This window comes from Molossus molossus, unplaced genomic scaffold (genome assembly GCF_014108415.1).
Source record: "Molossus molossus isolate mMolMol1 unplaced genomic scaffold, mMolMol1.p scaffold_m16_p_7, whole genome shotgun sequence".
In the NCBI taxonomy this organism is placed as follows: Eukaryota; Metazoa; Chordata; class Mammalia; order Chiroptera; family Molossidae; genus Molossus; species Molossus molossus.
In genome coordinates this window covers 55,281,977-55,309,540 of record NW_023425401.1, presented here as the reverse complement: position 1 = coordinate 55,309,540, position 27,564 = coordinate 55,281,977, and the positions used below count along the sequence as shown (strand labels likewise).

At 39.0% G+C, this 27,564-nt stretch overlaps 1 protein-coding gene across 2 annotated transcripts; it reads right to left on the bottom strand.

Annotated features, from left to right (window-relative positions):
- Positions 1-3: 3 nt before the first annotated feature.
- PMPCB (peptidase, mitochondrial processing subunit beta) lies at positions 4-18,337 on the bottom strand. Of its 2 annotated transcripts, XM_036246693.1 has the most exons (13): positions 18,242-18,337; positions 17,087-17,224; positions 16,266-16,352; positions 15,753-15,882; positions 8,658-8,856; positions 6,523-6,602; positions 4,431-4,543; positions 2,876-3,019; positions 1,863-2,023; positions 1,052-1,137; positions 884-972; positions 445-520; positions 4-356 (listed from the first exon to the last, which is right to left on the bottom strand). In XM_036246693.1, the coding sequence occupies exons 1-13, from the start codon at positions 18,335-18,337 to the stop codon at positions 292-294; spliced, it is 1,464 nt and encodes a 487-aa protein (XP_036102586.1). In that variant the 3' UTR covers positions 4-291. The 2 variants fall into 2 exon arrangements, with proteins under 2 accessions (XP_036102586.1, XP_036102587.1); XM_036246694.1 differs by lacking the exon at positions 16,266-16,352 and having other exon boundaries at positions 5-356.
- Between the last annotated feature and the right edge of the window lie 9,227 nt (positions 18,338-27,564).

The window sequence follows — 27,564 nt, the reverse complement described above, 5'->3', positions numbered from 1 at the left end:
ACAATCTTTGTTGTGTGTGCATTTTTATAATAAAACTGAAAATACTTCACAAATTTTCATTCTTAAAAGTATACTTATGATAACTTGAAAGTGTGCTGTTCCAGCATAATTTCTCAGATCTACCATTTGCTGTGGTAGTCTTATCCTTTGAAAGTTTGATGCAGTATTTCATTCAAATTTTCAAGTATGTATGTTCATTTTTATTTTTTTCCTTTGGGAATTGATAGTTTAAAACCTGCCAGCATCTGTTTTATAAATATACATTTTCAAAATATTTTGATTAGGAGGATTTTAATCACAAAGCCAGCACATATTACTGCGAATCTGGTTAAAATCTGGTAATTGCTCAATGGGACCTAAGGATTAAAAGAAAAGAAAGTTAAAACTCACAAAAAGGAAAGTATTAGCCAACTTTCGGCATAGGAGAAAAGTGGCCAGGCTTACCAACAGCAGCAATAGCTGGACTCTTATCATAAATATATTTGGTACATACTTCTCGAATTGTCTCAGCATTCACAGCCTGAAACAGAGAAGATACTAGCATTCAGAGCTTTTTGTAGTTGAGACAAATTCTATACCTGGAATGATACATATTTTTAGCTTTTCTAATAATATATTTTTTTAATTTGTATTTTTTGCAGATAGAGTGGGAGGGAGAGAGAGGGAGAAACATCAATGTAAAAGGGACACGTGGAGTGGCTGCCACCCACACAACCCAACCGGGGCCGGGTTAAACTGCAACTGAGGCATGCGCCCCTAGCGGGAACCGAACCCAGGTCTCTCTGTACCGCAGGCCCATGCTCTAACCACTGAGCCAAACTGGCCAGAGCTCTAATAATATTTTTACACACTACCCAACAGTAAGTATGGAAGAACTACTTACATCGACTCTTGCTTCAAGCTCAGGGATGGGAATTCTCCTATTATAGCATAACATTTGCCTACCAATATCTTCACAAATTGGAGTGGAACCTTTTCAAAGAGAAAGAAAAGCTAAGAATTGGAATATAGCTCAACCATATGAAAATAGAACTTACATCTTTATTCTTACCATCAAGTTGCAACAACATGTTTGTTTTCAGGAGGTTTTTGGCTCGTGCAACTTCACTTTCAGTGACACTTGTACAGAGACGCATCCTAAAAACCAGGTGGAAAAATCAAAATGTCAAGTAGTTTGAATATATGGGTTTTATGTTAATCACCTAAAGAAAGACACGATGCTATATTCTATGTATTATTATACATAGAATATGTATTATTATACAATTATTATTGATTTCAACTTATAAAAAATTTGAAATAACTGATGATCCCAATAGCTAAGCAAAAACTAATCTATTATTATTTTCCTGGTTCTGAAAATGGTATAACTAACAGGTTCAATACAATATAAAAATAGGTAACCACATTTTGAGAAATACTATAACCATTGTGAGACTTCATGAATCCCCATTTGCTAGGCTCTGATATGCTAGAGGATAGGTCAGTAGGTAATTAGTTTGTCAAAAGAATCCAGCTGAATTTATCTTGAACCTGATACTTAATAATTATACCCCAGTCAACTAGATTTAGAGAGATGTGAGCCATTTAATAATGGTGGAGAAAAGGAAATGGTGGAGGAAAGTTTGAGATATTTTCCAAACTTCTAGTTGGCATTTAAACATTTTAAACTTTTAGGATCTCCTTTCTAAATTAATCTTCTTAAAGAATTTTCAATAGTATGGAATTAGTTCAGTTTCACAGACTTAAAAGAAATATCTGTGATCTTTAAAAACATGGCTCATCAAAAAATAATCACCACCAACAGTGTAAAGAGGAAACTAGTTTAAAATGGGAATTCTGGGTAAGACTTATTTTCTCACCATTCTTTCTGAACAACATGTAGCATGTCTGCAATAGTGGTTGGTTCACAAACCATATAGATTCCCCATAATCCTGTATCTGTGTAGGAAGTGTTGAAAGACTGGAAGCTATGGCAGAGGTTGCCATGACAGGTGAGCTGGGCCAGTTTGCTAGATAAGTTCTGTAAGGGGGAAAAAAAATTGTCTAAGAGCTATAGGTATACATGTCCAAATTTCCAAAAATAATAATGAGATATGAGGCAAATAGGGAATGCTTTAAGAGGCTGAGTTTCTCAGTTTTGTCCATCAACATCTATCTCAATAATAAATTTAAAATTCAATGAGACTAAGAATTATACTTATCTCACCAGCTTAATGCATCCCCAGAAAAATTCATAATGTAAAAAGCAATGAATCCCTATAATTAAATAGTAGTTGCACTCACTTCTAAAGTAACACACTGTTGTCATCAACCCTATCTGTAGGGCTCTTGGCTATGTATCCTTAAAGATTTTAAATTATATTGCATGTAAAACCTAAGATATGAAATGTATTCTGTTGAAATCTTTGAGTATAAATATATACTTCATATTTTGAAGTAATTTCAAACTTACAGAGAAGTTACAAAAACAGTAAAAAGAATTCCCTTTATTTAAATTACCTAACAATTCTTACATTACCATGTTTATCACTTTTTAACATATTTTTTTCAACTATTTGAGAGTTCTTTGCAGATGTGATGTTTTTTATCCCTAAACATTTTTTAATGTGCACTTATGAAAAACAAGGAAATTAACTTCACAACAATCACTAAAATTAGAATATAACATTGATATAGTACTAGTAACAAATTCTTCTATCCTTATTCAAATTTTGCCAATCATCCCACTAATAAATAAACTTTATGGCAAAAGAAAAAAAAAATTCTGGCCCAGGATGCAATCAAGACCAATTTATATTTTAAAAGTCAAATTCATAGTACAGAGTTTTCTATCTTGTCATTATTATGGAAAAACACTTTTAAAATCACTTACCATTCCTCCTCCAAAAGAGCGATCCCAGTTGCCAATCAGTGTGTTTGCAACCATGAGGCAGATTGTATCTGGATGTGCCCAACCAACAGCTTCAACAGCTATTGCAAGGTGTGCCAAAGGCATCTTGTCATCTCTGACTCGAATCTAGTTAAGATAACCACCATATAACATGCTTAACAAGAAAGGAATAAATTCACCAATCCCATTAATTGCAAAGTTAAAATGCTCACCATGACTGTTATTGTGTTTCTTAAACTATTAGGCCTCATTACATTGTACAATCTAATCTAGAAGAATTGCATGAGTTAGAGAAAGACTTCTACCGAAAGGTCTCCATCTGAAATACTATAGACGCAACCACCAGATGGTTACCTGGTAAAAGAGGAGTACATTATTTCACTGGTAGAAATCATTCTTTTGTGTTTGTTGATCTGAATTTTTTAAATCTAAATTTAAGCTAATACTGACATCATAGGCTTATTTTTGTACTGCCAGTGCTACAGTTATATGTAACTGCCAACATCAGGCCTCCTTCCAGACACTACTTTGAGTATCATTCATAATGTAGCAAACTATAGCTGACAAACAGCTGATTTTCTGCAAGTTCTGGCTCTAATGGGCAGAAGAAAGAACTTAGCCAAGAGTAAACCTAATGTGAAAGTCAAAATCTGGGGTGTTTTTAAAATAAAAGATGACTGTTATACCTTAAAATATTATAAATGGACATAGTGCCAAAGAAAAGCACAAAAGACCAAATTATAACAATGCCCTTAAAACTTTGCTTCCCCAGTGATCCCACTTCTAGAAATATACCCTAAGAAGCCTGAAACACCAATCAGAAAGAATATATGTACCCCCATGTTCGTAGCAGCACTATTTACAATAGCTAAGATCTGGAAACAGCCCAAATGTCCATCAGTAGACAAATGGATAAAAAAGTTGTGGTACATATACACAATGGAGTACTATGCAGCTGTAAGAAAGAAAGATCTCTTATCCTTTGAGACGACATGGAGGGACCTGGAAAGTGTCATCCTAAGCGAAACAAGCCAAACAGAGAAAGACAAGTATCATATGATCTCACTTATTTGTGGAATATAATGAACATAACAGTCTGAGGAATGGGGTAGTCCCAGAGACGTAGAAGTGGGGTACGGACCAACAATCCCCAGAAGAGGGGGTGGTGGGGGAGAGATAAACCACAGAACTTATATGCACGTGTGCATGAACAATGGACATGGACAACAAAGCTAGGGACAAGGCGGGGAGTGGGGGGGGGGGTCAGTGGAAGAAAAAGGAGAAACATCTGTAACAAAAATAAATTAGTTAATTAAAAAGAAAATCTTGCTTCCTTAGGAAAAATAGGTGGTTAATACAGAATTGTAAGGAACATAAGCAAGTAAGTCCATCCTCTTCCCTTTTTCTGAGTTTCAGTTTAGCATTTCATCTCTTCCATTTCACTCCTGTTAGAAACATGCACATTTTGTATACTCATTCATAAATACAACACAAGAAACTCAAAGGGCTAACTACTAGTTTAGGAGGCTTGCCCTACCTCACTTCCTGTGAATTTGCAGGGAGGCAGAGCTGGTATTTCTCCTTTGTGTGTGGATAGAGAGTCACCAAAATGAAACTTTGCTAAGTCAAGCAGTTCATCATGGGAAACTCCTAAATTAAAGGAAAATAGTTCACATATCTAGCAGCAGTACAATCTAAAGCAGACAACTAACTGCTAATACTTTGGTTGTTCACAACAGCTCAAGGTGATATAATGTGATATAGGTTACACATGAACTATTTGCACTCGCTAAAACCATTTAAGAGTAAGCTCAAACAGCACACTTTTATCCTTGGTGTTGTTATAAATGCTTTTGGTTGCCCAGCTTTGTTACTCTATAGAGCAATTGACAGTTTTCATCAATATACCAGTGGATTCACAGGAAAATAGAAGACAGCTTGAAAATACCACATTCTGAATTCATGTTACATTAAGTCATTAAGTCTTAGAATGCAAACTAGCAAGAAAAAAAAAGGTCACTTTTTAAATTTTTTAAAGTGGAAAATATAAATATGAGCTCTAATACTTAAAGAAAACTGGATATGCCCTGGCTGGTTTGGCTCAGCGGTTGGAGCATCGGCCTGCGGACCAGAGTCCCGGGTTCGGTTCCCACTAGGGGCACATACCAAAAAAAAAAGAAAGCTGGATACACAGATATGCTTTTCTCTGAACTCTATCAGAATTCAGGAACAAAATAACTTAATTTAAATTTCTGAATACATCACTAACTATCCAAACACCTACTACTTGCTATCCAAAACTTAAGAATTAGATTCTAGCCCTGGCCAGTTTGGCATGGTGGGATTCCCATTAAATATTTTCATGGTTCCCTATGTACTTCCCCTTCTCACTAATTTGTAGATCTACTATGAAAGAATTAAAGGACATAACATACACATTCCACCAAGGATGAACCTGGTTCTTAGGAAATAATTTAAAATCTTGAAGGATTCCCAAACTACAGAGCAGTATCTTCCAAGTGTCATTGTCTCCCAGTTTACTCATGCCCTTCTCTTGCAAGTAAATTTCATTGTGTACGTACACTTATGTCCATGCATTTTTCTATTTAAAAACTCTACTGTAAAGAAGATAAAGGGGAAGTTTGGTTCCCCTTATACAACACAGTAAACAATTGGCTCTGTAAATACTCTTAGGACATCTCCCAACAGGATCAAACTGATAAACACATCATTCTGTTCAAAAGTACAGTACACCCTGTTATTAATTCATTGTTATTTTAAACAAATTTTAGCAAATAGGCCATTTATTGGAAAAAAAATGTACTAACTTTGCTGACATAAATAAATATTACATATCTACAACTATAGTCTACATATTTAAATACAAGAGTCACCACTCATAAACAATGTTTGCCAATTGATGAGCATGTGATCATACCACATCTCTCGGTAATTGGTTCTGTTGTCACGTGACATGACTCTTTGCAGCACTTTTTTTTAAAACATTTATTATATATATATATTTTTAAAATGCTCACCGGAGGATATTTTTACATTTTATCATAGAGAAAGTGAGAAGGAGTGAGAGAGCGAGCGAAAGGGAGAGAGAAACATCGACGTGAGAGAGACACATTGACTAGATGCCTCCCGCACAACCCAACCAGGGCCAGGCACGAACCGGTACATGCCCTTGACCAGAATCAAACCCACAACCCATTGGTCCACAGGCTGACGGTCTAACCACTGAGCCAAACTGGTCAGGGCTTTGCAGCACTTTTAACTCATACAGGCTGATGACTTGTACTAAGCCACACCTCAGCCGTGTACATTAGTTTCCTCACGATGATGGTGAATGCACGTATTTACTAGACCTATTCAGTATAATTTAAAGTTATAGTAATACATATAAAAAACTTCTGTGAAATTAAACTTTTCATCCATACTTAATTTTAATTACACAAATGTGTCTACATAAGTAAAAACAAGTAAACTAATTTGTCAATATTTTAACACATGCATAAGGAAAACCTATTTTATTATATAAGACTTTCAGATTTATTGACACTTCCTCACCCAAATTAGTCCATTATATTGAGGTTTTACTATAATAGAAATTTAAATCAACTAACCTCCAGCAGCAGCAAGTACTATCCTTGGCCCCTTATAATGTGTAGTTATATAATCCACTAAGTCCTTACGATTTATAGATCTGTAAAATGGAATAAGAAAAGCAATATTAAAATGAAATTAAAAAGCACAGATCTTCACATAACAACCTGAAATTAAATTAGACCTTAAAGGAAATCTAAGTTAAATACAGTGAGAAAAAGGGCATTGGCGCAACAAATATCAAATAATTTCAATTTTTTTATACCAAGAAAAAAAGATATGATACCATCACTTGTTTTTTCCAGTAATTAGGAGCCCAGAGAGCTGGAAGTTAGAAAGGGCTCAAGTGTAACTACAATTTCATTCAGATTATCAGGGGAGAAAAATTACTTTTTTAAACACACTTTTTGAATGTTTATGAATGTTAATTTTCACAACTTGTTTTTCTTTTTCTTTTTTAAAGGAAACCTTAACCAAATTTAATTTTTTTTTATTCTTAACTGTTTTTGTTTTTTTTAATCTTTATTGTTGAATGTATTAGATGTTCACTTTTTCCCCCATTGACCCAGTCCTCCCCACTGCCCCCCCTCCCACCTTCTCCCACACTGTTGTCTGTGTCCATTGGTATTGCATATATGCATAAAAGTTCTTTGGTTTATTTCTTCCCACCCCCCATACCCCGTTTCCCTTTGAGGTTTGTCAGTCTAGCAACCAATTTGTTCTTCTTAATCCCTTCACCTTTTTCACCCATTCCTCCAACCCCCCTTCCATCTTGGCAACCAACAAAATGTTTTCTGTATCTATGAGAATGTTTCTGTTCTGCCTGTTCATTTTGTTTGCAGATTCCATTGTTGGTCCTTTTTTATGCTCTTGAGGCCCTCACTAAGTTCGCTGATGTTCTCACTAAGTTCATTGAGCATCTTTATAAGCAGTATTTTGAACTCATCTGTTAAGTTGCTTATCTCCATTTTGCTTAGTTCTTTTCTTGGCGATTTTTTCTGTTCTTTCATTTGGGACCTGTTTCTTTGTCTCCTCATTTTGGCTGCCTCCCTGTGTTTGTTTCTATGTATTACTTAACGGAAGGTATGGGGCTGTCTGAGACCAGATGCTGCTCATTTGAAAGAATTTAGAAAAACCTGAAGCAGGATCCAAGACAGGCCAATCCTATGGTTAAGCAACTGGCAACAGCTTGGGTGGGCCTGAAAGTTGGGTGGGGCAGGGCCTCAGGGAATCACAAGGGCGGGGCAACCAGTCTGAGCCAGGTTGCTGGAGTCCCAGATATGTCTGCTGCCCCAGGGAAGGGCTCACCAAAGGAACAAAGGCCTCTGACAGCATGTTTATCCTGGAAAAAGCCCCCTCCCCAGCCCTTGCTCCAATGCCAAACAGCTCAGTCCCTGTATGTCTCTGGAGCCCCTTGAGCTGCTTCCCCTCCAAGCTTAAAGAATGAGACCGATAAGTCCGTTCGCAGGCCCTTTAAGAGGAGCTGCCTGGGTCCAGTCGCCTCAGCCTCCCTGAGCCTGTTCCCGCTGGTTTTTCCAGCCAGAAGTTATGGGATTGTCTTCCTGGCACTGCAACTCTGAGTGGGGCACCTGATGTGGAACTGGGACCCCTCAGTCCTCAGGGAGGACCTTCCAGCCCAGGTATCTCCTGATTTTTATTCACCACACGTGGATGTGGGACCGGTCCGTCCGCCTTCGCCCCTCCTACGACTCTCAAAGCGGCTGCTTCTTTAATTCCGTAGTCGTAGGACTTCCATTCAGCTTGATTTCAGGCGGTTTTGAATGATGGTTGTTCTGTAGTTTAGTTGTAACTTTCATGTGGTTGTGGGAGGACATGATACCGCATTTACCTACGCTGCCATCTTGATCGCAAGTCCCAACTCGTAAGTTTTTCTCAAAAAAAATCTGAGCCCAGCTAGTGTGGCTCAGTGGTTGAGTGTTAACCCATGCACCAAGAGGTCACCAGTTCAATTCCCGGTCAGGGCACAAGCCTGGGTTGTGGACTTGATTCCTCGGTGGGGGGCATGTAGGAGGCAGCTGATCAAGGGTTCTCTCTCACATTGTTGTTTCTATCTCTTTCTCCCTCTCCTTTCCTCTCTATCTAAAAATCAATAAAAATGTATTTTAAGAAAAAAAAATTTGAGAATTATACCTACTTGATATTTTCAGTTGGTCCCAAAATTGTCCGTCCAAGTGCAGTATTTTGGTAAGCTGTGGCATGAAGATAATCAAAAACAACTTCTTGTAAATTGGTTTCAACTTCCTGCATCTCTCTAAGGATTACTCCACGTTCACGTTCAATCTCTGCTTCTCCCAATGTGCTATTTTGTATTATATCAGCAAGAATTTCTACAGCTAATTGAAAATAAAAGGTAAGAAACACTAAGAATCTTAATTTTCACTATTGAAATCTAGTAAACTAGCACTAGAAACCGTAATACCATCACTCAATACTGACTAAATAATTAAACTGAGAAGAAACACATTTTTCTATACACTCGATATATCTAAAAGGACTATTAAAATATTTAAAATGTAAAATATACCCTGTGGTATACAAGAGCTTAGGGAAAATTCCTAAATCTGACAGAGGTCCCACAACACTTAATAACTCTACCTACAACCATTTCAAAAATGTCATAAATATCTGCATATGTGTAAACTGTATGAAAATTACAAGTAGAAAAGTAGTCATATTAGTCAGAATATCTAGGTATGTACAGGAACTTCATATCCCCCAAGTATTTACTATCCACGTTCCCACAGTGATGAGGCTGCTACATAAACAAGCCAAGAATCATCATAATCTAAAATATGCCACCAATGAACCACTTACAGAATTAGTGTCCTCACAAATATCCTTCCCCACTTAACTTAATTCTCTTGTCTATTTCCACCCATTGGGTCAATGTTGGCTAAATTCTTACGATTACCAAAGTCACTGACAAATGATATAACAAAGCAGTTAACATTTGAAGAAAAGGATAGGTACCAAGAGATACATGTGACTATCAAAGGATTAAAAGTGACCCTTGGGAAAAACTGATGAAATCATCAAATATTTATATAAAAATGACCCTAATTTGCAAAAAGCCAAAAATGAACTGAAGGATATTATATATGCTATTAAGCAATTTTCTCAGAAAAATTATATACCTCTTCAATAAAGAAAATCTTATTCTTGAATTAGTATGTAGTTGCGATCTAAATTTTAGTAAATATAAAACAAAGTTATAATCTTCAGTTTCATTTTCTTTTATTATTACTTTTTTAATCCTCACCGGATACTTTCCATTTATCTTCAGACAGAGTGGCGTGGTGGGGGATGGGGTAGGGGTGGATGGGAGAAACATCGATGTGAGAGAGACATATCAATTGGTTGCCTCCCGCACAGCCCCAACCAGGGCTGGGGAACGAACCACAAAGGCGGAATGTGCCCTTGACCAGAACTGAACCCAAGACTCTTTGGTCTGCAGGCTGACTCTCAAACCACTAAGCCAGTGGTTCTCAACCTGTGGGTCGCAACCCCTTTGGGGGGTCAAATGACCCTTTCACAGGGGTCACCTAAGACATAACAGTAGTGGAATTACAGTTATGAAGTAGCAACAAAAATAATTTTATGGTTAGGGGTCACCACAACATGAGGAACTGTATTAAAGGGTCGCGGCATTAGGAAGGTTGAGAACCACTGCTGACTAAGCCAAACCGGCCAGGGCTAATTTAATTTTCTTTTAATCTACCATAAACTTCTGTTGTTTAAGTTCACTTTAAGATGCTTTGGCTCAGCAGTTAGAGTGTCGTCCCATGGGCCAAAGGGTCATGGGTTCAATTCCTAGTCAAGTGCACGTATCTAGGTTGCAGGTTCAATCCTCGGCCCCAGTCAGAGTTGTGTGGGAGGCAACCAATCATTATGTCCCTCTCACATCGATGTTTCTCTTTCTCTCCCTCTCCCTCCCTCCCTTCCACTCTATCTAAAAATCAATGGAAAAATATCCTCAGGTGAGGATTAACAAAACAAAAAAAAAATAAGATGCTTTGTCTCAGATGCAATTATGTTCAAATACTAAGTACTTCCTGTAATTAATTACCTCTGTATACTGCCCAAAATGATAAAACATATTGCTAGAGTAAGCTGGGGCTGAGATCATGATCAAAGGAAAAAAATTATCTGTAAAATCAAATAAAATCCATTTGTCCGGACAAAAGAATCAGAGGCCAAGACGGGTTAAGAGCCCAAAGTCAGACATTTAACCCTCCAACATATGTAACTGATAGTTTAGACTGGTATTTGTCAAAGTGGGGAGCTCATAATGCCTAGTATTTATGATTGAATCATAATTTTCTTTTTAATGTATATTTAATATCATATATGTTAGTATACTGATACATGTATTTAATTTATAAATATACCTATATTGAGAATATATGATGATCAAGCCTCTTACCACTAAGGTGGGTGATCACAAAAGTCTGGAGACCACTTGCCTAAATAAACATCTAATTATTACCTCACACACAAGGCTTCATTGGACTGATGAAATAAAAACTCAAGCAAACTTCCAAAGAGGGAGCTGCTTCAGAGAGCACTTCAGTTTGAATTCCTCAAACAGCCTACTTGCTTTTCCACTCCCACTTGTAGGGGCTGTTCCTCTCATCCAGAGCCAGGAAGGGGGGAAAAAATGTCTCCTACCTCCTCTCCTTTCTCTAGCCCCATTTTGTTTTCCCTCTGTTCTTTGTGTAAAAAAAGTAGACAGGCTAAAAGGAACAACCCTTTACAGTAACTGGCCTGGCCCTTTGCTCTTAGTCTCTAATGAGTCCTGGGACAAAAATGGTTTCTAAGAAAATCAATAAAAACCTTACCTATGATTTGTGCAATTCAAACCAACACACCCTCCACTTCTGTCATTTTTACTGGTTTTATGCATAAGTTAGGCTACCAAGCAGGTAACTGCAGGTGGTAGGTTTTTTGTTGTGTTGTGTTGTTTTGACAAGGCAACCTGGCACAGTGAATCTGAGTGAGAAGACCTGCATTTGAGTCCACAGTAAGCCACTTACTCGCTATATAATCCTAGGCAAGTTAGAATCTGGACCTCAATTTCTGCAACTGCAAAGTGGAGACACCTACTTTATTCACTGGCTTCATTCACCATGCATATCAAATAAGATAATATGTACAGCCTGGCCGGTGAAGCTCAGTGGATTGAGCGTCATCCCAGTTCGATTCCCAGTCAGGGCACATGCCCATGTTGTGGGCTTGATACCCCGTGAGGGGCATGCAGGAGGCAGTCAATCAATGTTTCTATCTCTCTCCCCTTTCTCCTCTCTCTAAAAAAATCAATTAAAAAAAAAAAAACCATAATATGTACACAAAATATAATATATACAAAAGTACTTGTAAAATCTCAAACATTATTAATAAAAGTCTATTAGGAATCCAAATTACCAAAGTAATAACTACAACTATACAAGGTCCTTAAAAATCAATAATTTCACCAGTTAGCACTAAAACAATAATTTCACCAGTTAGCTAAATTTAGTTACTAATTCTACCACTGGGAAAATGTTTTGTGTCATACCTTTCCTTTAAGAAATTCAAAACACCCTAGTAGCATGGTAACTACAACAAACGGGCATGCTACACTTTCAGAATAATTATTTTATTTCTACAAAATAAAAATAAAATATATTTTATTGTTATAAAAATAACCAATAATCTTATAAGTAAACACCTGCTTATTTTGCTCTTGACCAAGAGGTTTTGTAACAAACAAGGCATATACTCCTAGCGAGAGCAAGAAATAAAAGGCATCCAAATTAGAAAGGAATAGTAAAACTGTCACTAAACATACCACAATATTTTATATGGAAAACCTTAACAACTCCATCAAGAAACTGTTACAACTAATAAATGTAGTCAAGTTGAAGAATACAAAATCAATACTCAAACCTCTGTTGCATTTCTATACTCTAATAACGAATTATCAGAAAAAGAAATTAAGACTATCCTATTTACAACTGCTTCAAAAAGAACTAAATGCCTAGGAATAATTTAATCAAGGAAGTGAAAGACCTGTACACTGAAAACTGTGAGACACTGATGAAAGAACAATGAAGACACAAACAGAAAGACATTCTGTGTTCGTGGACTAGAAGAATTAATATTGTTAAAATGTTCATACTACCCAAAGCAATATACATTCAGTGCAATCCCTATCAAAATTCCAATGGCACTTTTCATAATAATAGAACAATAGAATAATAAAATTTGTATGGAACCACAAGAGACCCCAAATAGGCAAAGCAATCTTGAGAAAGAAGAACAAAGCTAGAGGCAACAAGCTCCTGATTTCAAACTATATTATAAAACTATAGTAATTAAAAAAGTTTAGTGTTGGCATAAAAACAAACACACAGATCAATGGAATAAAGTAGAGGACCCAGAAGTAAACCCACGTTTATATGGTCAATTAATCTAAGACAAAGGAGCCAAGAACACACAATGGGGAAAGGACAGTCCCTTCAATAAATGGTGTTTGGGAAACTGGACAGATACATACAAAAGAATGACACTGGACTACTCTCTAACACCATAAACAAAAATCAACTCAAAATGGATAAAGACTTAAATATAAGACCTGAAACTGTCCAGCCAGTGTGGCTCAGTGGCTCCCATGGACTGAGAGGTCTGGGTTCAATTCCCAGTCAGGATACTGACTGGGGATTGGGCTAGACTGGGCTTGATTGGATGGTGGGCTAGATCTCCAGTGTGGGATGTGCAGGAGGCAGCCAATCAATGTTTCTCTCACTCTCCCTTCCTCTCTCTCTAAAAAAATCAATAAAAACATTTTAAAAAAATTATATATATATTATATATTATACACATATATATATTATACACATATATATACATGACCCAAAACCATAAAACTCCTAGAAGAAAACATTGGCAGTAAGCTCCCTGACATATGTCTTGGCAATATTTTTAATCTGACACCAAAAGCAACAAAACCAAAAATAAGCAAGTGGGACTTCCTCAAACTAAAAATCTTCTACACAACAAAGCAAACCATCGACAAAAGGCAACCTATTGAATGAGAAAAAAATATCTGCAAATCATATATCTGATAAGGGGCAAATATCCAAAATATATAAAGAAAGCATACAACTCAACAGCAGAAAAACAATCTAATTAAAAACTGAACCAAAGATCTGAATATACATCTTTCCAAAGAAGAAATACAGATGGCCAACGGGTAAATGAAAAGATGCTCAACATCACTATCAGCAAGGAAATGCAAATCAAAACCACAGTATCACCTCATCATACCCATTACAATAATTACCATCAAAAAGACAAGAAAAAGCCCTGGCCGGTTTGGCTCAGGGGTTGGAGCATCAGCCTGCGGTCCAGAGAGACCCGGGTTCAGTTCCCGCTAAGGGCACGTATCTCGGTTGCAGTTTGTCGCCGGCCCTGATTGGGTCATGCGGGTGGCAGCCACTCGGCGTGTACCTTTCACGTCGATGTTTCTCTCTCTCTCTCTCTCTCTCTCTCTCTCTCTCTCCCCCCCTCTCTCTCCTTCCCACTCTATCCGAACAAAAAATGAAAAAAAAAAAGTCCTCGGGTGAGGTAGGAATGTAAATTGGTGCAGCCATTGTGGAAAACAGTATGGCAATTCCTCAAAGTATTAAAAACAGAACTAGCATATGATCCAGAAATTCTACTTCTGGATATTCATCCAAAGAAAATGAAAAACTAACCTACAAAGATATATGCACCCTCATATGCATTGCCACATTATTTACAATTGCTAAGATATGAAAACAATCTAAGTGTCAATCAAAGAGTGAATGAATGATTCAACCATAAAAAAAGAAGGAAATCTTGCCATTTGTAAAAACATGAACCTCAGGAACATTATGCTAAGGGAAATAAGTCAGACAGAGAAAGACAAATACCCTATGATCTCTCTTTTATGTGAAATCCAAAAAAAGGCCAAAAGAAAAAACCAAACTCACACATACAGAGAACAAATTGGTGGTTGCCAGAGATAGAGAGTGGGAGAAATGGGTTAACTGTTTTATTTTTGTTTTTAGTTCAAATAAAATGACTAAAAAAAAAATTAATAGAGCCCTGCTGATGTGGCTCAGTGGTTGAGCATTGACTCATGGACCAAGAGGTCACTGGTTTGATTCCCAGTCAGGGCACATGCCCACGTTTCCAGCTCGATTCCCAGTAAGGGGCGTGCAGGACATAGCCAATCGATGTGTCTCTCTCTCATTGATGTTTCTATTTCTCTCTCCCTCTCCCTTCCTCTTTCTCTAAAAATCAATAAAAACATATTTTACAAAATTAATGGAAAGGTCAGAAAGAGGTACACTCCAGGATGAGGATCTAGAACTTACAAATGCAATAAAGAAGTAAGCAAGTTTTGCCCTGGCCGGGTGGCTCACTTGCTTGGAGCGTCCTCCCTCCTGTGCACCAAAAGACTGCAGGTTCCATTCTCAGTCAAGACACATACCTAGGTTGTGGGTTTGATCCCCAGTTGGGGCACGTATGGGAGGTAATTAATCAATGTTCCTCTCACATCGATGTTTCTCTTTCTCTCTCTGTCTAAAATCATAAAACGTATCCTCAGGTGAGTATTAAAAAATATATAAAAAATAGAAGTAAGTAAATTTTGTTCAAAAAACAAAGCCCAGCCTGGCTGGGGTGGCTCAGTGGTTGAATGTCGACCCATGCACCAAGAGGTCGCCAGTTTGATTCTCAGTCAGGGCACATTCCCAGGTTGTGGGCCAGGAGGCGGCCAATCGATGTTCTCTCTCATCGATATTTCTCTCCCTTTCCCTCTCCCTTCCTCTCTCTCTAAAATCAATAAAGAAAAAAAACAAACAAATCTCAGCATTCAGTAGATATAAAACCTGTTCAGGTTTATAGAAATAAAAAATTCAGATAACAGGTAAAGTGAGGAAGAAAAAAACAGTAGGCAATAATAAATAATAAATAAAAACAATTAAAAATGTTTCACTACACAGGTATGGCGCTGGAGGAAGTATTCTTGAATCTGGTTACACAAGTCTTGCAGCCTATAAATATTTGATATCATTTGTCATATTGGGAGAAAAAAATATATAATTTTTTTTTTTTTACATTTCTGGGGATTACCCTTTCAAAACAGACATAATAAAAACAGTAGTAAATGTTCTTAACCCTTGTGAAAATTACATATCTGCAGTATAAATAACAACAATACCTCTTGGCAAATCTTTAGAAAATGCTTTGGCATAATATACAGTCTGCTCTCTGGAAGTGTAGGCATTGAGATGAGCACCCATGTTTTCAATCTCAAGTTCCAGATCTAACTGGGATCTCTTTTTGGTGCCCTGAAATAAAGGAGGGGAGAAAAATTATGATATCTTCCTTTATGCCTTATCTGCTCTAAACACTTCAGACAATGACTATGAGGATGTAAGTCTATGTCAGTTTCATGCAAGGACTCAATTTAGTTTCTTAAAGTACATTAAGCTTCAGAAATTGTGGTATATTTTAGATGACTCTACATCCCAAGAGAAAATCTTTGTTTCAACTCTACAGAGCAATTAGAACTACATCAGATAATTATTCTGGAAAAAAAATAAAATATTTAAAAAATAATAAAAATAAAACATGCTACACTGTTGAAGTAGTTTTTCTTGCCTTACAACGAAATTTTGTGCTGACAGTCTCTTTAAAAATACATTTTTATAAAATATATCTGACAACTTGCCTTGAAAGCCATATGCTCCAGAAAGTGAGCTGTTCCATTATTCTTCTCATTTTCGTATCGACTTCCAGCATCAATCCAGAGCCCAACCTTAATGTAACCAAGGAACAATTAAGTAAATTATCATTTTCTTTCTTTGGGAGAAATGATAGTAGAGGTGGGGAGAAAGGCTCCTTCCTTTTTCTGACAAATGTAGTCTTAACGCTAAAGTTTTCTCGACTTGAGTGGATGGACAGTACATCCTATGAACTCTGAGATTTAAAAATTTTAGTCATCCAGAAGCTGGATGCTTCACTGAGGATCCAGATTCTCAGTCCAACTTATACTACAGCCATTAACAACTACAGTATAAAGAATATCAGAGATGGTCAAATACAGGTTCAAATCTGGACTCGGGCATGTATTAGCTGTGTGACATAAGACAAAACCATTTAACTTCTCTGAACATGTTCCTCAACTAAAAAAAGGATGTAATGATGCCTAATACAATGAACTGGTTTAAAGATCAAATAAGATAGAGTATGTACAAATATCTGGCACGGAGTAGCCCAGCAAATATAACTCTTTCATCACTATCAACATTACTAACAATAAATAGTACAACAATAGGCCACAAACGCCAGATGTAGACACTTAAACAAGGTACAAATGCACCAGTATGGAAGCATCAATGGAAGAAAGACTCACAAGTGAGAGTCACCTGTCAAGACAATGCAACTGCCATAATTTTTCAACCAACAGCCAACTAAAAAACAGATTACAATCAACAATTTGCTCCTTCCTCAGGAGGAGTCACACAAACAGTGATTGCCTGAATCACTTACTGTGCATGTTGAGAGACCAGAATCTTCAGAAGCCACTCTGAGACCATTCTCCAAGTGTGTCACTCGTGTTTCGGGAACATTCAGAACAACTTGTGTAGCAGCCTGTGTACTTCTCAATCTGTTCCCTCCAAAATATGACTGGTTGGAGGTGGAGCAATGGGGGGAAGGAACCAAAACACATCATTATTCTGACAGTCAATGTTGCTTAAAAACCTAAATCTATATCAAAGAGGCTCTCTCTATACAGTATTCTTCCCTCCTTAACTTTTGTTTCACTGGGATCCACCCCGCTGCCTAGGAACCTTCCTGCCTTAATCAACCCTCTCCTAAAGCCAGAAAAATGCCTACAAACAAGCCTTAAAAAAAAAAAAGCAGTTATCATTATCCAGAGAGAAACTGCTTTTCTTTCAATACCTCCTAGAAATGCTTGATATTCATCATAGAGGAGAAAAGGCCAAGAAAGGAAAATAAAAATAAGTATACACAACACTGAAATGATATCTGGGTTTTCACTGTTTGAGAAAAGCAGAAAGGTTTGAAAAAAGTTGAAAAAGAGAAGATAGGAAGAAGGGCAGATGCTTAAGGTATACACCGGCTGACAGATTTGTTGACTATGGATACTCGTCTGTCCTGTTTTTCTTTTCCTTTATAAAATGTTCAAGTCCCACCTACGTGGGGAAAGTCAGAGGCTCTGGTGAGAAAAATGCACATACAGACAAAATTTTCCTTTAGCTACCCCGGTTCGCAGGAAGCCCAGCTGCGGATGTTCAGTCTTAGGCAAAAACTGAACTTGGGGGATAGAAACCATCTCACTTTTTCATCCCCCGCAGTTGGCAACCACTGTGTTTTTAGTAATCGGCACGCACTCCTCAGTAACTGGTGGCCGAAGGGCTGGTGGCCGGGGTCCCCCCACAAGTCACTGCAGGTCACGCGCGGCGGACGGTCAAAGGCAGCCTGGCCCCGGCGGGAGTTACGCGTCCCAGGCGGCCGGTGCCCCGCGAGTCCCCTTCGAGGAGGCCGGGCCCTCCCCGCCGGGGCTGCGGTGGACGGCGCTGAAGCCAGGGCGGGGAAGGGCGCGCGTGACTCAAGTCCGCCGCACGGAGTCCGGCCCGACCCGGCCCCAGGCGGCACCCAGACTAGGAGAATACAGCTCACCCGTCCGGCAGCGCCTCCGACCTGGAACCTCTTCGCGAACGCCCAGAGCCGCGGCCGCGCCGCGAGCAACAGCGTCGCTCGACCCGCCGCCGCCATCTCCGCTGGGCACTGGGTGGACGATGTGCTTCCGGGGTCGTGACCTGGGAGCGTGGGAGGTCCCAGAGGAGAAAGAAGATACCACCTTGTGGCCATGAAGGGAATGACACTCCTCGAAGCGGTCGTGGAATCCACCGGGGCTTGGTGCTGAGCGTTCTATGTACTCCAAATAATACGCATTAGGGGGGCTGTAGGAGCCCCAGTATCACCGGTTACTTTACATACCTTATCTTACAGTCGTATTAGCAGAATCTGACATGAAAGATCTCTGAAATTCTCTCTTGCATAGTACCTTAGAGCTCCTCCTCCTTCACCTTTTTGGGCAGCTCTTTATTCACAGATCTCTTAAGGAAACTAAAAATAGAAAGCACTGTTCTAACTCTGCTATTGTTATGCTCATTTTATAGATGCTGGAACTGAGGTGAAATAACTTGCCTTAGGTCACAATGCTAATAACAGGCTGTCTAACTCCAAAGCTCTTAAACACTGATCTAATTTGCCCTAAAAGTTGGTATCCCCAGGGTTCTGGAACTGGGCCTCTTCTGCACACTGTTCCTGAGGGTTTCCATTTCCACCCTATGACTTCCCTGTCTACCCAACCAGCCCTTTCTCTTGAGCTCCATGCCCACTTAACCATTCAATGACTAGACAACTACATCTGAATATCCCATTGTCCCCTCAATATCAACTTGTCCAAAATCCACTGTCTTGTCCCTACATCTCTTCCTATAGTATCCAATGCAAAACAGCCAATGATACCTCTATTCACCCAAACATTACACCCAGAAACCTGGATTTTATCCTCAAGTCAAAGTCAAAATAAAAATCCCAATGAGATACAATTTTACCTCCACTAGGATGACTAAAATAAAAAAGATAGACAATATCAACAATCGGTGATGATGTAGAGAAATGGAACCCATGCACTGCTGTGGGGGGAATGTAAAATGGTACAGCCACTTATGAAAACAGTCTGGTGGTTCCTCAAAAAGTTAAATATAGAGTTACCATTTAACCCAGCAATTCCACTCAGGGTGTTTACCCAAGAGAAATAAAAGCATATGTCCACTTGTATACTAAAAAGCTGTGATAGCCAAAAGTTGAAAACAACCCACATGTTCATCAGCTAATGAATGGGTAAGTAAAATTTGGCATATCATGCAATAGAATATAAGTCAGCAATAAAATAAAGGACTTATACATGCAAAAACATGGATGAACCTTGAAAACATTATAGAAATGAAAGAAGCCAGTATATTCAATGACATATGAAAGACCACATATTCTATGATTTCATTTATATGAAAAGAAATAGGCAAATCTATAGTAGATTAGTGTTTGTCTAGGGTTGGGGGAAATGGGAGGGTTAAAGGTTGACAGCTACTAAGTATGGGGTTTGTTTGTTTGTTTTTTTAGGTGATTTAAGTGTTCTGAAATTAATGGTGATGGTGGCACAACTTTATGAATATACTGAAAGCTATTGAATGGTATACTTTAAGTGGGTGAATTATATGGCATGTGAATTATATTTCAAAAAAACTATTACCAAATATTGGACAAAGGATGTGAATAGATATTCCTCCAAACAAAGATATACAAATGGCCAATAAACACATGAAAATATGCTCAACATCATCAGACATCAGGAAAATGCAAATAAAAGCTAACACTAAGATACTATTTCACACATATTAAGATGGGTATAATGAAAAAGACAGACAGTAGCAAGTGTTGACAAGAATGTGGAGAAATTTCAACCCTTAACATTGCTAATGGTAATGTAAATGGTGCAACTAATGTGAAAAAACAGTTTGTCAGCTCCTTGCCATTTAATTCAGCAATTCCGTTCCTTGGTATATACCTGAGAAATGAAAACATATGTCCACACAAAAATTATACACAAATGTTTATAATAGTTTTATTCATAATAGCCTAAAAGTGAAAACAACCCAAATGTTTATAAACTGGTGAATGAATAAACAAAATGTGGCATATCTGTATAAAGGAATATTATTCAGCAACAAAAAGGAATGACATATTGATACATGGTTCAACATGGATAAATTTTAAAAATATTATACTATGAGAAAAACCAGTCACAAAAAGCCACATATTATATGTTCCATTTATATGAAATGTCCAGAATAGGAAATCTATAGAGACTATAGATTAGTGGTTGCTAGGGGCTGCGGGAAGGGAGAAATGGGGAATGACTGCTAATGTATATGAGGTTTCTTTAGGGGTAACAAACATTTTCTCAAGTTAGATAATGATAATGGTTGTATAACCTTATTGTTACTGATTGGGGTTACCAGCTGGCACCTCAGTTTTTTTTTTCCTGTTTTTTTTTAATCCTCACCTGAGGACATTTTTTTCCATTTTTTGTTCAGATAGAGTGGGAGGGAGAGAGAGGAAGAGAGAGAGAGAGAGAGAGAGATCATCGTGAAAGGGACACATCGAGTGGCTGCCACCCGCACAACCAACCAGGGCCAGGGACAAACTGCAACCGAGGTACGTGCCCTTATCGGCAACTGAACCCGGGTCTCTCTGGACTGCAGGCCGACGCTCTAACCGCTGAGCCAAACCGGCCAGGGCGGACCTCGGTTTTTCTCATCACAGAACAGAACTAAAGGCCAATGAAAACAAAAGTAAAGCAAAATGGGATGCATTGAAAATACACACTAAGCAAGGAATGGACCAGTCAAGAAAGACAATGACTCTGAACTCCCTGGATTATATGGTTTAAATGAGGGTTTTTCTGGATGGAGACTTTCATTTGCATCCAGGGATGATTGACAGAAAAAGTAATATATTTCTTCTGCTCATGTCCTGACCCATTATGCATACAGAAAATCCCACAGGGGCATCAAAAGTGCAATGGAACTTTTATTATAATTAGTCCAGGGCCCTAGTAAGGTTGTACTGAAGTCATGTCATTTTCGCAATTACCCCCTCATTGGGAACCTGCCTGCTGGTCTGCTTCAGGAACTGCTGACTGCAGGGCCACCCATACAGAGAGGGTGTGAAGGCAATGTTGGTCTGACCCCTGTCAGGATCCCAAGACAGGCCCCACCCCAGCCTTTCATGTCTAATTTCCTACCTAACATTTCCCCCACTCAAGTTATGGGAGCTTGATTCTTTGGGATCTTTTGGGCGAAGACCACTCTGCCTACTTCAAGCTGATCAGGGTCACTGTGGGGCTTTGGGTTACCCTACTTGCTAACTGTTGGCTGAGGGAGGTAGCTGCTGATGTTCATCCAGGGGCCCAAAATAAGTACCATTTGGAGATGTATGGCTGCTATATGAGAAGAAATGAATGTTTTTAATAAACTGAGTAACATGGGTCCAAATATTAGTAAGAGTATGAAGATAATTGTGGGTGAAGCAAAGGGGGAGAAGCCAAGACTTGGTATTCCAGAAAGAGTCCCCAGCAGTCTGCACATTGCTTGTCCTTTCAAGGATATCTTGTTTGTTTTGTTATACCTGCCCTGATTTATTGATATAAAAGCATCTTTCTTCCATCAGGTATAAACAGGTACCACCCTCTGCCTCTGTGAGGAGGTCAAAAGCCCTTCTGTTCTGAAGGCCAACACTGGCTAATGAATCAAGTTGCTCTTGTAACATTTTCAAGGTTTCTCCTGTCTTAATTAGAGTGACCGACCACTGTATCTTGAGATAAGCACTGTTGAAGCCCCAGTGAGATTCCTCCAGCTGCAGTGCCAGCCACAACAAGGACCCCAGGAGGATGGCCAGGGGAGTGAGAAGTCCTGCTCATCTACTTAAGTGTCCTCTGGAATGGAGAAGAAAAGAGAGAGAATTATTATCCCAGGCTATTGAGATGTCAGGGAGGACATAGCCTAGAGAGCAAATACCTCTCCATCCAAGGGGTAAAGCCAAGTAGGCATGGGATCCGCAGATCAGTAAATTCCTTGGATGGGGGAAGTTCTCCAGTTAGTTGGGTATCAGTTAATTGGGTAGAAGTACCTTCCCCAGAGGCATGTCTTCCCCTTCTGCTGGAGAATTTGATTCCTCAGAGTTGGACTCCCTGGGCTGTGAAGGTGGCTGTAGTTAGGGGGTCAATTAGAGGAGTTGTAGAGATTGTTTGATTGATTCTTTCAAGGAATAGGGAGCACCTCTTGGGATCAAAATGTAGGGTGTTTTGAGAATCATGGAAAAGAGTGATACAATTGCCCTTTGAAGGCTTAATAAAAGGTTAATAAACTTATGGGGTCTCCCTTGGCAATATTGGGGTTTAGGGAGGCTCTTGTTTAGGTACAGGTCTGGGTTATGGGTAAGGACAAAGTTCTTTGAGGTAATAGTTGTGTCAACTAAGGATGCTGCAAAGGAGATCCTACTTGAAGTATTGGCTATTAGGGATGTGGGGATTACAGAAGTTAGATCGCATTGAGTTGGCTGAAGTTTTCCTACAAAAGAGCCTCCAGAGGCATTGCCAATGATGTAAAAATAAAATTTAGCCTCCTGGTAATTAGCCAGGTAAGAGAAGAGAGCAACTGTGGGTGACCCGCTGAAGCAGTGATTCTTGACCTGTGGGTCACGTCCCCATTGGGGGTCAAACGACCCTTTCACAGAGGTCGCCTAAGACCATGGGAAAATACATATTTTCGATAGTCTTAGGAAGCAAGACACTGTTCCTCTATCCATCTCCAGGTGGATCCACCCACATGCAGATACACCCACATACAGATACGCCCACATATGGGTACTCGGTGGGATGACATCATCGCACCAACCCCATCACATATACCCTATACAAATACAGGTGTATGTGACAGGGTTGGTGCCATAATGTACTTATGCAAACCAGTCATACATGTGTAGAGAGCAGCTACTGTGTAGAAAGTAGCTACTCTGTTAAAAGCAGCTACTGTGTTGAAAGTAGCAGTGTTGGAGATAAAATAACACTTCATAAATTATAATTACTGGGTAAATGTAAAATCATGTACTGTAAAATCATCAACTACTGCAAAAAATATATGTATCTGTACCATGAGAACTTAATCTGGATGCTGATTGGTCTTTTTATATTCATCTGTGGTTGATGTGAATACTGCCCCCTTGTGATAGTAACAGGTATGTAAAAAAAACACAGAGAATGGTAAATCATAGGAAACTTTAATGATCTATATTGAACTATATAATGAACTAAACTATGCCATGTATCATCTTTTGTATTATTAAAGCTATTGTTATATATTATTTTCATTAGCAAACCATCCCATGACAATGGATCATGTAGAGAAGAACATTTAAAAAGAAAATATAGTGAGGATTTTTTACAGTATGGTTTTACCTCAATAATTACAGCAGGAATTGAGAAACTGCAATGTGTTATTTGTTGCAAAGTTCTATCAGCCAAAGCTGTGAAGCCAAACAAACTAAAAAGCCATTTTGATAGCAAGCATTTGACCTTTGCTGGCAAGGATACCAACTATTTTAGAAGCAAAGTTGATAGACTCAAGAAAGCCAGACTTGACACTGGTGGCAAGTACCACAAAACAAAACGTAGCAGCCATTGAAGCTTCATATTTGGTGGCACTCAGAATCACCAGAGCTATGAAATCCACAACATAGCTGAGGATTTACTGTTGCTAGTGGCCAAAGACATTGAGTTATCATTGGAGATGAATTTGTTACAAAATTGAGTGCAATTTCCTTATCTAATGACACTGTCCGCAGAAGAAGGGATGACATGTTTGCTGATATTCTTGACCAGGTAATCCAGGAAATTAAATCTTCTCCACTTCCAATATTTAGCATCCAGCTTGAAGAATCTACAGACATTGCAAACTGTACACAGTTACTGGTTTACATGAGGTATATTAATGATGACGACTTTAAAGATGAGTTTGTTTTTTGCAAACTTCTTGAAACGACAACTACTGCATGTGATGTGTTTGACACAGTTGATTCATTTCTGAAAGAACATAAGATCTCTTGGGAAAAGGTTTGTGGTGTTTGCACAGATGGTGCTCCAGCTGTGCTAGGATGTCGATCTGGATTTCAAAGTTTGGTACTAAATGAGTCACCAAAAGTCGTCGAAACTCATTGTATGATTCATCGGCAAATATTAGCAATGGCGACACTGCCACAAGAGTTACAAGAAGTAATGAAAAGCGCCACAAGTTCTGTCAATTTTGTAAAGGCGAGCACTTTAAACAGTCGACTGTTTTCGCAATTGTGCAATGAATTGGATGCGCTGAACAATGCTCTACTGTTTCACACTGAAGATAGATGGTTGTTGATAGGAAAAGTTTAAAACGTGTTTTTGAGCTTTGTGATGAACTCAAAACATTTTTTATTCAGAAAGCAAGACTGCAGTTCAAAGCACTTTTCAGTGATAAAAGTGAACTACAGAAAATAGCTTACTTGGTTGACATATTTGCCATCTTAAATGAGTTAAGTTTATCACTGCAAGGACCAAATGCAACATGCTTCGATTTGTCTGAAAAGATTTGATTATTCCAAATGAAACTTCAGCGGCAAAAAAAAAAGTGGATGAAAATAAAATTTACATGTTGCCTATCTTATCTACTTTCTTTGAGGAACATGACATTGAACCAGACAAAAGGATTACGATGATAATTTCTGTGAAAGAACACTTGCACATGCTTGGAGACGAAATTTCATCGTACTTTTCAAATCTACCTGACACCCCATTTGCACTTGCCAGAAGCCCATTCACAGTCAAAGTTGAAGATGTTCCTGAGACAGCACAAAAGGAGTTCATTGAACTTATTAGCAGTGATGCAGTGAGAAATGATTTCTCTACAATGCCAGTTACAAAATTCTGGGTCAGCTCTGGCCGGTTTGGCTCAGTGGTTAGAGCGTCGGCCTGCGGTCCGGAGAGACCCGGGTTCGGTTCCCGCTAAGGGCATGTACTTCGGTTGCAGTTTGTCCCCGGCCCTGGTTGGTCGTGCGGGTGGCAGCCACTCGATGTGTCCCTTCACATCGATGTTTCTGTCTCTCTCTCCCTTCCTCTCTCTCCCTCCCACTCTATCTGTACAAAAAATGGAAAATTATCCTCGGGTGAGGATTAAAAAATAAAAATAAAAACAAAATTCTGGATCAAGTGTTTGCAGTCATATTCTGTTCTATCTGAGACTGTGTTGTGCCTTCTTCTTCCATTTCCAACAACATATCTTTGTGAAACAGGATTTTCCAGCTTGTTGGTTATCAATTCTAAATACAGAAGTAGGCTTGTTGTGGAAGATGATTGTTGTGCTCTTGCAAAGACTGCCCCGAGAATTTCTGATCTGGTAAGAAGCAATCTCAACCTTTGCACTGACATTGCCTTTTTAGGCATACTGTCGCAAAATGTACCAATGTAGTTTACTGTTGTTATATTAAGACTGTTACCCATGCTACACCATGCTTTAAGACAACATTTCATTTATTTGTAATTAGAAATAAATATTTCACAATATACAATTACATAGTTTTTGTGATTAATCACTATGCTTTAATTCTGTTCAATTTGTAACAATAAAAATACATCCTGCAGATATTTACATTACGATTCCTAACAGTAGTAAAATTACAGTAATGAATTAGCAACAAAAATAATTTTATGGTTGGGGATCACCACTACATTAGGAACTGTATTAAAGGGTCGCAGCATTAGGAAGGTTGAGAACCACTGCATTAGGGTTTTGGGTAAAAGGGTGAACAAGGAGATCCATCAGGTTGGCCTGGTGTTTCCTTAGGTTAAAAGAAGCAAGATGGCCCCATACATTTAAAAAGTGTGTGTGTCTGAGATAGATCAGCAGGAAGTGTTCCCCAATTCCAGAGAGATGTAGGTTTTGCATAACCCCAACTGAGAGATGAGAGACAAAGCCAGCAGGAGGTATTGAATTGTAAAGTAGTGGAAGTGAAATTGGCCAATTGACAGGTGCTATGGAACCTAGCCAGGGTGAAGTAATAAGGGGGTAACAGAAGTAAGAGACTACTCAGCCTTATCTGGAACATTAGGGGCATTCTATTCTCTGAGCAAAAAGCATATGAGATCCTCTAGTGGTTCACAGGTGTAGGCCGGGTCCAGAGGAGGCGATGTGGCCTCCTCAGTTTCCTCAGGTTATATCCAGGGTTTGACCCTTGTATAGTGGATCCAACTGGAAATGCCTGGAACTTTAATAGCAGTAGGTGAGGATAAGAGAACAGGGTAAGGTCCTTTCCATATAGGTTGGAGTTGGAACGTAGGGGATCCTTCCTTCTAATCCTGTCCCTAGTGGATATAGGGGTGAACCAGAGCCAGGGGGCTCTTGATGGCTAACCTAAATTCCTTGAGGGCCTGCTGGAACTGGTTAAAGGAGTAACATATGACTGAAGGGCTTGAGTGTCCAAATCCATTAGGATTCTGATGTAGAGAAATGGCCTCCGTAAAGGGCTCTGTAAGGTGCCTTAGGGTCAACTCTGGTACAGAGGAGAGCAATAGACAGAGCCTCTTTCCAGCTTAGAGGTGTCTCTTGGGTGATTTCCCGATGGCCGTCTTAAGAAATGGGTTGTCTCTCTCTACTTTACCAGAGGACGGAGGCCTCCAGGAGCAGTGGAGGTGGTAGTTAATGCCCAAGGCCTTAGAGACTGAGTGAATTATAGAGGAAATAAAGGGAAGACCAAATCTAGAGTAATTTCTTGTAAGAATTTTCTTGCTACTTCTGTGGCCCTTTCAGTGAGGGTTGGGAAAGCCTCTAGCCAATGGGTGAAGGTGTCAACAAAGACCAATAGGTATCTGAATCCATGGGTAGGAGGCATTTGGATAAAGTAGATTTGCTAGTCTTCTCCTGAAATAGTTCCACAAAGCTGTACCAGTTGGACTAAAGGGGGTCTTTTTAAACCTGGGGATTATTAAGTGAGCATTTGGGACATGGACCCATTATTTGGTGAATAACTTTGAAAAGTCCTTTTCCCTCATAGGCCCTCAAAATCAGGGAGGAGAAAGCCTCCTGGCCCAAATAGGTGCTCTCATGAAGGGTCTTCAGGACCCTTTATTGTAGATTTTGGGGGAGGAGAAATCTGTTCTTCCTTTGTAGCCATCCTGAGGACACGGGCTGGAATACTCTTTGGGTAGCCCAGATTAATTGGGGGATGGGGGCAGAGAGGGAGTGGGTATCAGAGCTCCTTGGAAGGGAGGTTCCAAAAGGGCCATCTGTCTACTAGCTGCATAAGCAGCATGATTTCCTTTAGTTACCTCGGAGGCCCCCTTTTGGTGT

Coding starts and splice junctions, on each gene's coding strand:
- PMPCB (XM_036246693.1), bottom strand. CDS start 18,337: ATGGCGGCGGCGGGTCGAGCGACGCTGTTGCTCGCGGCGCGGCCGCGG. Junction 3,020..4,430: donor GCAAATTCACAGGAAGTGAG/GTAGGGCAAGCC, acceptor TATCTTAACTAG/ATTCGAGTCAGAGATGACAA. Junction 521..883: donor AGCTTGAAGCAAGAGTCGAT/GTAAGTAGTTCT, acceptor TCTCTGTTTCAG/GCTGTGAATGCTGAGACAAT.